At 38.3% G+C, this 12,220-nt stretch overlaps 1 protein-coding gene across 1 annotated transcript in view; it reads left to right on the top strand.

Annotated features, from left to right (window-relative positions):
- Positions 1–231: 231 nt before the first annotated feature.
- DEK (DEK proto-oncogene) overlaps positions 232–12,220 on the top strand; it is a 29,334-nt gene continuing 17,345 nt past the window's right edge. The window contains exons 1-7 of the mRNA XM_040645094.1: positions 232–455; positions 847–1,006; positions 4,127–4,228; positions 4,483–4,592; positions 5,639–5,733; positions 6,742–6,862; positions 11,452–11,640. Of these exons, the coding sequence (XP_040501028.1) occupies positions 856–1,006; positions 4,127–4,228; positions 4,483–4,592; positions 5,639–5,733; positions 6,742–6,862; positions 11,452–11,640 (768 nt within the window). The 5' untranslated portion in view covers positions 232–455; positions 847–855. The remainder of the gene's footprint in view (positions 456–846; positions 1,007–4,126; positions 4,229–4,482; positions 4,593–5,638; positions 5,734–6,741; positions 6,863–11,451; positions 11,641–12,220) is intronic.

Below are 12,220 nucleotides of genomic sequence, written 5' to 3'. Positions count from 1 at the left end.
GGGACAATACCCAGGCAGGCCCCCTAGCGTTCTCGCGATCAGCCCAGAGGCTGGCCGGCCGCCCGGGACGCGGCCCGCACGCTTCGCCAGCAGACATCCCACGAGCCAGGCCTCGCAGCCCTGGCGGCCCCAGAGCGCGCCGCCCCTCCGCCCCCGGCCCGGGCGACCCCTCGCGGCCCCGCCCCGGTCCGGGCTCCCGGCGGAGGCGCCCGGCCGCCCCGCCTCCCCCACCCGCGCGCGCCAACTCCCAGCTCGCGGCCCTGATTGGCCGCCGCATTCCCGCTTTCCTTCCCGAACCGCCATTTTGAAAATCTTGTTGATTCGGGGGAGCGGAGAGCGCGGCGCAAGCGTCACGCCAGAGAGCGGCCAGCGCGCCTCCTCCTCGGTGCTCGCCGCCGCCTCCCGGAGCCTCTTCGTGCCTTCGCGCGCCAGGCCCGCGGCGGCCGGCACCGGCGGTGAGGGCTGTGTCGGGGCGGGGGAGGCCGAGAGGGCGCCGCGGGCCCACCCGCCCGCTCCGCCGCGGCCATTTGGACGTCGGCCTGGGGCGGGGGAGGGGACGCGGGGCGGCCGGCGGCCGGCGGCGGGCGGGGGGCGGCGCGGGCCGGGCGGAGGGAGGGGCGGCGCGGCGCCCGCGGTTTCCCGCCTCGGGAATTCCCGGAGCCGCAGGGAAGTCGTCCCCGGGGAGTGAGCGCGGCTGTCCCGGCCGCGGGAGGAGGCAACTTTGAGGTCGGGTTTCCCGCGGCCCCTGGCGTCCTGGGGCCGGGAAGCGTCGGGCGGGTAGCGGTGGCCGCCCCGTCCCTGCCGCGGGGAGAGAGGAGACCAAGACGTGTGGCTGCCCGCCCGCAGGTCCACAGCATGTCCTCCTCGGGCCCAGCTGCAGAGGGAGAGGGAACCCCCGCCCAGCCCGCGTCCGAGAAAGAACCCGAAATGCCCGACCCGAGAGAGGAAAGTGAAGAGGAGGACGAGGACGACGAGGAGGAGGAAGAGGAGGAGGAGGAAGAAAAAGGTAGGAGAAAGTCGCGTCCCGGGTGATGGATTTCACACAGAACCTTTCTCCTGCCCCATTTTTGCTCCTGGAGACGCTAAATCGGATCTCTAGCGAGAGTGTTTGCGAGATTTATCCCTTTTTGGTGTCGAGCAATAGCAGAGAATTAACTTGGTGAATTTCAGTTGGTAGAAAATATTTGTTAGCGTTGTTATTACGTATCTTGGCGTGCCGTTGACTTCTGGCCAGCAGTGCGTGTTCGTAACGTTTTCTCATTTGACAGGATGTTTCTAAGTTTCGGATCTGTTTTTAAAACCGTTAGCTTTTAAAGTTGTTAGGAGAGCCGTTTTAAATTTTCCTCTTTTGCTAATTTAAGTACAGGTGTTTTGCCTTTAGACGTTATTACGAGGTCCTTCATGAAACCACACATTAAGACTTAAAGAAGTTATGCTGGTCCTGGAAATCTTTGGACCACCTTAATATCTTTGCTGAACTTCCGCAGAGGCCGTTTTCAAAGGCTTGGGGGAGTTAACTTTGACGGGGAAACACCAGTGAAAGCTGTTGCTAACTTGAGAAAGTAGTTAAATATGAAAGCAGTGAACTGTGAAAGAGTTCCGAAAGCTGTCTCAGTTTTGGAGTTGCAGAAGAGCAGTATTAACCATTATTTACCTGGAGGCATGAAACAGAAGAACCTCACAGAATTCGGGAGTGGTACAGAATCACTTTATCCAGCACGCGTGGGGCAGTGCCAGCTTCCCAAAACGTTTGTAGCCACTTAAAAAATCCCTATCACAGTTCTTAGCTTTCTCCGGTGATATTAACCCAATCTGGGTTTGTTTAACATGTGGCTCCAGCTCAGCCAAACTTGGGAAGAAGTTTGAAGTTTTCTCCCCAGACCCAGGTTTAATGTCAGTTTCTGTTGAGTCTAAATGCGCCCATGGTCAGCATTTTATAAACATAATCTGGGTTGAGATTACAGGGTACGCCTTTCGTTTGTTCAAAGTGGTAGGTGTTCTGAGAAAGGAGCACTTCCACATTTAAATACAAAAATGCTTAGAAAATTGGGGCGCCTGGGTGGCACAGCGGTTAAGCGTCTGCCTTCGGCTCAGGGCGTGATCCCGGCGTTATGGGATCGAGCCCCACATCAGGCTCCTCCGCTATGAGCCTGCTTCTTCCTCTCTCGCTGGCTGTCTCTATCTCTGTCCAATAAATAAATAAAATTAAAAAAAAAATGCTTAGAAAAAAAATATAAATTACTTTTAAATTATTCATAATGCAGTAACTGAAAATTGGCTGCAGTATCTCAACTACTAGTCCAAAATTTTCTCAGCGTTTTTTCCTCCAATTTTTTGTTTTTTAGTCTCTTTTTAAAGACAAGGCTTTGATACCACTTAGATGATGGATTCCTATGTGTCAGGAAAAATTATAGAAATCATATAAAAATACTACACATGGTGATATAGTAATGCTTGGGGAACTGATGATAGTTCGAATTGGTATTTTTGTTTTTTCAAAATTACTCCTAAGTATATAGTTGTTCTAATTGCTTATTGTTCTATTTCCTTATTTGAGGTGTTTGTGGAACAAGTAAAATTGTAAAGGTTTTTATCCTAGTTAGCCCTGAAAATTTAATTCTACTACTGAGGCATCACAGAAACAAGGCAGTGTAGTCTGTGCCAAATGAGGGTGTAATTGACTTGACTTGTCTTTGGCAACTGAGTTGACAATATTACTGTTTTCTGAAAAATAGAACTCACAAAGGTGAGCGGGTTTGGAGATGATTATGACTTCTGTTTTGAATGCATTGCATTGGGCCTATAGGACATGAAGTGGAGCTGTCCAGTTGTTGGCCCTGATAGCTGATTTGAAACTCTTGACTAGAGAGAGGTCAGGAGAGTCATTAGCTTATAGAAGGTAATCAAGGGTGAGCAAATGGCTTAAATCACTCAGGGAAAGGAAATAGCACAATAACAGGTTTTGCTTTAGAGTGCATTTTCTTCACTCTGCACACCAGTGCCAGAATATACCTGGTGGAATCCCTTTATCCTTCCTAATTCTTTCTGTGCAAATCCTTACATCTCCAAATCTTACCTGTCCTTCAAAGCCAGCTCCAGTGTTTTGATCCTTTTTCTTAATCCAAAAATAACTACTGTCTTCAACTCAGAACTGTTATTTGTAGATTTCCTTCGGTGTTTTATCATATTCTGCTTGGAGTAGTTTGTGTCTCATCACCACTAGTAGACGTGATCTCTTTCAAGTTATTCAGTATCTTAACCATCTGTTCATCCCCCCTCTTAGTATCTAGTGAAGCTTTGCACAAAACAGGCATTCAGTTGAATGAATGAAGGGACCTTTAGTGATATAGTGACCTCTTTTTTATCTGCATTTATCTCAATAGACAAATTATTTTGGAAATTTAAGCTCAGTGTTTTAAGTTTTTACGTATAGGTTCTATATCTTCTAGCCTTTTTTTTTTAAAGTAGTCTGTACTATAAACAATTTAACTTTTTTAGTGTGATTTATGACTCTTGTTATATAAACATTTACTAAATTACAAAATAATGTCCTCCCAGTCAATTGCAGTAAATGTAAACTTATAGAATTTTACCCTATTTATAGCAACTGCAGGCTGCTTTAGCTAAGGTCCTTGCTTTTCTTTCATCTGCTTACTGAATTATGCTTTTCTTTGTATGTTTTTGAAGTTGTTATAATCTCAATCTAAACTTGCTGTTTGATGATGTACCATAAACTAAATCACAATCAACAGAATTAGGTCTAATCAAAGAGTAGGCTTAGTGAGGGCCTTGGTGATTTTTCACAAAGTGATTAGACTTACATTAGCAATAATTATAGTTCAATAAAAGTTTGTTTGCTTTATGATTTTTTCTTTTAACTGGATCCCTTGTGAGGTTGCCAGGTAAGTAAAATGCTACTCTAAAAAAAACTTCAGTGATGCTATTAAGTTATCATTAAGTATTTTCATCTCTCTCTCATCATTTGCTTCTCAAAGTCATGCTCAGAAGAAGAGTAAGGTATTAGAGGTTTCTGCAGTTTTTTTCTACATCCAGTAAAGTTTATCCAATAAAGTTAATATGTTTTTTAAGCTTTTAGCTATTTAAGAAGTATTAAATTAATTTCTAGAAAAGAGTCTCATCGTGGAAGGCAAGAGAGAAAAGAAAAAAGTAGAGAGATTGACCATGCAAGTCTCTTCCTTACAGAGAGAGCCATTTACCATTGCACAGGGTAAGTTTATTCTGTTCTTTTCATTTTATGGTGAAAATGTCTAAATATACAAAGTGATGGTCAGCAGTGCTCAGTTTTTAGTGTTTACTAAGTAGTTATATATTATGGGTATAATTTTATTTAGTTTGCGTTATTCAGCAAAAGCTATATGTAAATTATGCTATAAAATGATTGTGATTAAAATAACTGTAAATGTATTAAGTCATAATGGGTATTTAATTATTAGTGTGGTTTTTTTTTTTTTTTTCCCCTAGGAAAGGGGCAGAAACTTTGTGAAATTGAAAGGATACATTTCTTCCTGAGTAAAAAGAAAACAGATGAACTTAGAAATCTACATAAACTGCTTTACAACAGACCAGGCACAGTTAAGACCTTTTTTTTGTATCTTTAACCTAATAACATGTTTATGTATTAAAATACTTCACAATGGAAGTATAATTTTAGTTTTGGAAAGGATTTCTGCAATCAACTAGTTCAATTTCTGTACCATACTAGTGAACAAACAGAGACCTATACTTATTAAATGATTTATCATAGAATACGTAGTTAGATATTAGCACATAGTATTGTAATATCCATGCTTTGTAATGTAGTTGTTTTTATTGCCAAACTGAAATTTCAAAGTGTGAAATCCAAATTGTTTTTAATGATTTTCAAATGTATTAGAAGAAGTTTATTTTTTGGATATTTCTAGCTATTCAGAATAAATGATACAGTATAACTATCTCATTGCATGAGCTAATATCTGATAAATTAGGTGGTAATTCTTTGTTGGGGAATTTCTCAGAACAAATCAGTATTTCATTTACCAAATTACACTGTACATACAACTTCACTATTTTGTATAATTGTGGAAACTTTGCTTTGGGTTATGCATGGGCAAAGTGAAGTTTGGCGTTAGAATCAAATGTCTGAAGCATGGTATAATTTCCTATCGTCCTCACTACAGTCTAATTTACACAAGTCTTACTGTTACTGAATGGTATTAACTTCTGGAGGTCCTCTGTTCTTTTCAAAGAGTAAAATCCATGACTCTCTGATTTGGGAAACAAATGTTACTTAAGAAAAGGGAGTTTTTTTTAAGAACTAACTTTCCACATCCCCCAGTATTGTTAGATAACATTTAGTTGTGGTTTTATAATTGCCAGTAAAAATTCCCAGATGGAAATTCATTCATTCAAAGTGAAATTGTTATTTTTAAAGAATTAAACTTTTAAACCTTGTATGACATTAATATTTTAGTAACAAGTACAGTTTTCAGTTGTGAATAAGAAATGTTGAATAAACCACTGTTGTAAGTGGGAGACAGATATGAAAATAAAGATGTTGGCTTTGAATTTTTTTCTTATGTACATTTTTTTCTTATTACTGGGTAATAAATAGCATTAATAATAAGGGAAACATTTTCAGGTGTCCTCATTAAAGAAGAATGTGGGTCAGTTCAGTGGCTTTCCATTTGAAAAAGGAAGTGTCCAATATAAAAAGAAGGAAGAAATGTTGAAAAAGTAAGTTATTTTTATAAGCATTGTTTTGATCAATGTGTTATAAGTTTATTTTTAAACATTTAAATATGACCATTTAGTCATTTTTAGTAGACTGCTAATTCTTTGCTTTAAATGCCAAGATCTGACTTTTCTTCATAACTATCAATTTGAGATGTTCAGTACTTTCCAGGAGTGATTATTAAGAGTATTGAAAACGTACGTCTAAAAATGTTCTATTTCTTGGAAGAACTGTATACACAAGTTGTTCAAATAGTCCAAAATTTAGGTCTAAGGGGAATATTAGTGAAAAAACTCCCCCACTCTTTTTTCTTCCAGCCATTCTGTTCCCCCAACTTACAGGTACCATTTAAACTATTTTGAAGATAATCAATTTGATAGGAATAGTGTTCTTCACCATAATGCAAGCAAGATGTTATATTAAGAGCTTATGTTTGCTAAATTCCCTATAATTTAAGAGTTATAAAGAATAAAAATGATTGCCTACTTCTTCATCAAAATGTTGTCATAGTAGGAGTGCTGAGGGGAAAATGTAGGACTTAATCACCAACCCGAAGAATTGTCAAATCCTTGAATTTTATAGTACTAAAAACCTTTTACATTATTTCCTAGTGAATTGACTTTTTTTTTCTGAAGTAGGCTCCATGCCCAGCGTGGAGCCCAACGTGGGCCTTGAATATATGACCCAGAGATTGAGACCTGAGCTGAGCTCAAGAGTCGGATGCTTAACCAACTGAGCCACCCAAACGCCCCAACTTAAGTTTATTCTTTTTACTATCTTTAAAACTTAATTGGTAAATGGTGTCTTCAGTTTATTAATAATCATATCTGGTTGTATTTTGTACATTAGTCAAGATTATTAGGAAAGTACTTTTTAGATTCAGAGAAACATGAGATGTTTTTTAATGTTTGTACGTGAGCCAGTTTGTTTAGCTATTGTCTTTATGTTGTGGAGAATATTTATAAGCTTTGCTACATAATAAACTTGGTTTCTTTCATTTTCTGTTTTAGATTTAGAAATGCCATGTTAAAGAGCATCTGTGAGGTTCTTGATTTGGAGAGATCAGGTGTAAATAGTGAACTGGTGAAGAGGATCTTGAATTTCTTAATGCATCCAAAGCCTTCTGGCAAAGTGAGGACCAATTTTTATTATTTCAGTAACAAATCAATTATTTATAGCCTCTCCTTTCTTTTTTTATGGAACAATTTAGTTTGTTAGCAGCATTGGTTGTCAATTTTCAGTATTGCCTTCTACATTCAAAGAATGTGCCTCTGTTGACATATCTGCAATAGTTTCATGATAGAAATAACATTTAGAAGCCGTACAGATATATCCTCTCTTATCAGATAAAAAAGGTATAAGATTGAGAAAAATAATTATTCACTAAACTGATGTTAAATGGACAGAAACACAAACTAAGTGGCCGGGGTTATATATCTAGAAGGCACTGCAAGAACAGAAACAGGTTGAGTTGAGGGTGAGGTGTTGGAGTAGTCAGGGAGGGTATGCAACCTTCAGCCAGGTCAGGAAAGATAAGATGGGAGTATATTAGAACTGGGTATTTTCTAGACACTGGAATAAGGTTATGAAAATAGAACATAAAAAGAAAAAAAAAAGCTGACTCTTACAAGTTTCTTGGGTTGGGTTTCCAGAATCAGCAGAGCCTAGGAGGTAGACAGGGAAATAAAATGGCCCTATACTTTACCCCATTCTTAAATTTAGATTAGGTTTGCCTGAATTGTTTAACAAAAGACATCACTGACTTAAAATGTCTATTGAGGTGTTACTTACACGACACCCTGCATTTTCAGTTTGTTTGAAGTTTATCAGTAAGTATTTTCATATTCTTCCTTATTTTGATAGCAAAGAAATTATGAAGAGATCTAAAGAACCTAGGAGTTCAGGGGAATACCATTGGTGAGGGGAGAGGTCATAAAGATTAGGAATCAGAAAATAGCTCTGGGACTTTGGTTTTATCTGCTGTTGGTCCAGTTTACCGTTAGCTGGGCAAAGGCTGATAAAGGATATTTTTGTAAATTGTCATGCAGCTAAAAAACCCAAGGGCCATGTTGAATCTTTTGTTTTCTTTTGTTTTTGGTGTTTTGAATTGGCTTAAAGATGAGAGATTATCTATTTTTGTAAACTTTTACTATGGCCAGACCTCTACTTCACAATTTCATGTGACAAATTGAATACCATTTCTCCAGAAGACATTACTAAGTTGCTTAAGTTATGAGGGATATGTTTATATTCTTTTCCTCAGTGATTTTTTTAACTATTGGTTTTAGGACCTGATTACTCTTAAAAATTAATGAGGACTCCAGAAGCTTTTATATGGGTTATTTTGATATTTACTATATTATAAATAAAAACTGAAAAAATCTTACGTTAACGCCTACGCCTACTACATGTTAACACAAGTAATATTTTGTATGAAAAATAACTATACTTCCGGAAAAAAATTTGAAGAATGGTATTGTTTTATGTTTTTGCATGTCTCTTCATGTCTGGCTTAAGAAAAGACCGCTTTGTTCTCATTTGCTTCTACATTTCAATCCACTGCACGTTATTGTTTTGCTTAAAGTATGTAAAGAAAATCAGTTTCTCTAAGTAGTTAGAAAAAGGAATATTTTTAAAACTTTGAGATAATTATGGGTGTTCCCCTTTGATACAATACCAACACTCCACAGCGGTAGTTTATTAAAGGTTAGTTGTAATGTGGTCTCTGAAACCAAGTGAGTGAACTCTTGACCTTTTTTCAATGGTTTTGTAATTGAATTCACCATCTGGAAATTCTTGGTTTTCTGAATTATGCAGGTCTTCCAAATGTGGGCACATTTCCATTAAACAATGTCAGAAAGTCATTCATTAATACAACCACCATCTCATCAGAAGAATCTTTAGGTATTGGGAGGCTGTTAGTTCATGGTGATGGCTGTGAATTATCCATGTGAAGTTTTGAAATTTTTCATTGGCAATAAATACCATCAGTTGTTTTCCTTGTAGTGACAGGCTCATGTTCAAAATGAACACACACCTTTTAAGTACCTAAGTCTGAATAGACATATTTTTACAGTTCTTTCACAAATAGTGTTTCATGGGAAAGGTAGCTAGCTTAGCTCCCAGATCAGTTGTGCAAGTATCTTTTCTTGAGAAAACCAGTGAAGTTCAGTAAGTAGCAAACATATTCTATGTGTACCTCCCATTTTGTTACAGATTGCATAAAGACATGTACTCACAGGTTGAGAGTTAATACAATATTTACGGCCTCATCAAAGACATTCTTAAAGGAAACACCTTTTTTTTCTTCCTGGTTGGTGGCTGTGAGGAATATAGTGACGACCAGCATAGTTTGCTTCCTCCGCCGTCATTAGTACTCCGGTGCCAGCAACTTTATGGCCATCTTTGCTTTTGCAGAGTCCGTAAAAGTGTCAACACAGCGAAAAGAGAAAATAATGTCTTGAAATTATTATGAAACTAGCTTGGACCTTGTGGGCTTCTGAAAAGGCCTCAGGAAACCCCCAGGGGGTGCATGAACCATGTTTTGAGAACCACTCTTTTAGCTTTACAGAGTCCAACTCTTACACCCACTTTCTGTATCTGATTCTGTGAGAACTACTCCTTAATCTAATGATACCAATATCAAGTTATTTTCTACACTACCATACCTTTCTGTCATTTAAGAAAAACACTGTAAACTCATTAGTACTAATTTTTTCTCCATAATAATAAAATTATTGAATTAACATTGTTTTACTATCTTTTTTTGGTACTTCTACCTTGCTTGTCTGTTTTTCAGATTTGTTTCTAAAAAGGGATGATGCTGTTGACACTGGATTCTGGTTAATAGACTCAACTATTTTTAGAACCAGTATAGGAAAGCTCTAAAATATATATATGTATTGTTACTTTTTTTTTTAAAGCTCCTTATTTATTTTTGGAAATTGAATTTTCTTGATTGGTTACTTGCATGATTTAACGTTTTTCCCCTTCCTGTGTAGATTATCCTGCATCCATCATCTTATTACTGATTCCATATACAGATTATAGTCTTACTGCCTGTATCTGGTTCCTGAAATGAGATAGTAAGGGATACCACATTTTTCTAATATATTTGAGTCCTGGATTTCATATAATGAATAGGGAGAGTTTGGACAGTGAGAGTCACCTTTTCTCTAGTGAGATCAAAGAATTTATCCAAATGGATTTAGTTCCTTCTACTAGATGGTAATAGTAACAGGTCACATAACAAGGATATCTATGTACATTCAAGGAAGTTTTTTATAGAAACTTATAGAGAACCCCTCTGAGAAATATCATTGGTCTACTAACTTAAAATTTCTGAAGCGACCTACATTGGCTGTTGCCCAGCCTGCCTTTAGGAAGGATAGGTTTTTTGGGGCAGCTAGAGGCTATCTTGTGGATTGTACGTGGCCTGAGAACACCACATAACACAAAACAGCCACCTTTTCTTAATTTTTGTGCAGGTGATGGTGACCTTTAAGACTGGAAGTTTCTAGGAAAGAAAGAATCTGTGGTTCTGCTAGCTTCATGAAAGATTTTGCCTAAAGTTACCCCTAATGTTTATACAATTGTGTATAATAAGGTTATGTTATGGAATTTTCTTACTGTTTCTGCTTATTGTAGAAAATAATATAGGCAAAAATAAAAACAAAAAGATACTTATAATTTTGGAAATTTTAATTCCTCAGGGTATATCTTTTCAGATCTTTTATGCAAGGTTATTTTATGGTTTTCAGTTTCATAAGTTAGCAAATAAACTCCCCTAAGAAAGCATTTAAGAATTAAATTTGCTGGTTAATATAATCAAATTGTTTCCTCACGTGACCTCTGCTTTTTCAATATGCGTGGTTTAATTAAATACCGGAGTAAAAGCAATACATGTATTTCGTGGTTCTTAATTAGCTTCATAATTAACATACCCGACACTAATTGCGTATTTAGAATCATCAATGAGAATATAATCCTGGCATTACTGAAAGTAGAGCCTGGAGGTAATATGAATATAAACTATATAGATGATAAATTCAGGATGTGAAAATGAGGTTTTATTTCCTTTATTTGTGGCTCCAGTCTTTTGATGGGAGGAGCCTCTAAAGCAAGAAGCTCCTCTGGTATTGATAGTTTTAATGCTTATAGGAGTGAAATAACTTACAAGTCTAACTCAAAATAGCCTGATAAAGTGTAAATAACTGAGCTTAATACAGTGTGTACTTGGGCTTCTAATCCCATGTCAGAACACAGGACAGAGGGGCGCCTGGGTGGCTCAGCCGTTACGCGTCTGCCTTCGGCCCAGGGCATGGTCCCACGGTCCTGGGATCGAGCCCCACATCAGGCTCCCTGCTCTGCTGGGAGCCTGCTTCTTCCTCTCCCACTCCCCTGCTTGTGTTCCCTCTCTCGCTGGCTGTGTCTCTTTCTGTCAAATAAATAAAATCTAAAAAAAAAAACCACAGGACACAGTATGTATTTCCGCATTTGTGAAGAGTCTTGCCTAGGTGTTAGAACACAAGTGAAAGGGTATTGGTAGTGCGGACAAAAAGATCAACTTGACGTTTTAAAGATGAATTGTTCTCTGTAAAACTGCTAAGTTTGGAAATACTTGAGACAGGAACAAGAATGAGTTGATAAGTAGTTATCAAAAATGATTGACTTGGAAATATAATAGCTCATTGGTGTTATCTTTATTTTATTGTATACAGCCATTGCCAAAATCTAAAAAAAGTTCTAGCAAAGGCAACAAAAAGGAACGGAACAGTTCTGGAATGGCAAGGAAAGCTAAGCGAACCAAATGTCCTGAAATTCTGTCAGATGAGTCTAGCAGTGATGAAGACGAAAAGAAAAACAAGGAAGAGTCTTCAGATGATGAAGATAAAGAAAGTGAAGAGGAGGTAAAATGTTGGGTGTTTATGGGTTTTTTTTCCTCATTTCTTTCCGTGGGGAGCATTAAATATTCCTGTCATGTGATAGGTGTAACTAGAAAACAGATTCTAGAAACTGTTAGTACCATATTGGTTGTTTTTTAATTCCTAAGACACAAAAATAAGTACAGATCTTTTCTTTCCCTTATGGAGCTTTTGGTTTTATGGACATGTGAGAGCTTGGGGTTGGAAGAATGAGGTTGGCTGGATTTGAACTGGACCTTGAAGATCAGAGTAGGTACATGGGAAGGAGGCAGTGCATATACTAAACGGGAATCTAAAGAAGCAGATTGTTTGAGAATTGTTTTGTTAATATTTTAGGATTGATTTCAGCCATTTTGTTGTGTTTTATGCAAAAAAAGGGGTTTAAGGACCCCAGTTTTTCTCAACTTGTTGGGGATTATTTAATAAGAACAGTGTTTGAAGTTTATTTGATGGGTGGGCAGGTTTTGTATTACTTAGGAATGCCTGCCATTTTCTTTTACTTGGGCGTATCTGTAAAATTTTGAGAGTATTTAGCTTCCCAAGTGAAACTTCAGGAAGAAGAGAG

The sequence above is a fragment of the Ursus maritimus genome, unplaced genomic scaffold (genome assembly GCF_017311325.1).
Source record: "Ursus maritimus isolate PB19 unplaced genomic scaffold, ASM1731132v1 scaffold_30, whole genome shotgun sequence".
Taxonomy (NCBI): domain Eukaryota; kingdom Metazoa; phylum Chordata; class Mammalia; order Carnivora; family Ursidae; genus Ursus; species Ursus maritimus.
Note: the sequence above shows the minus strand (reverse complement) of the source record. Positions and strands in the feature narration are given on the sequence as shown.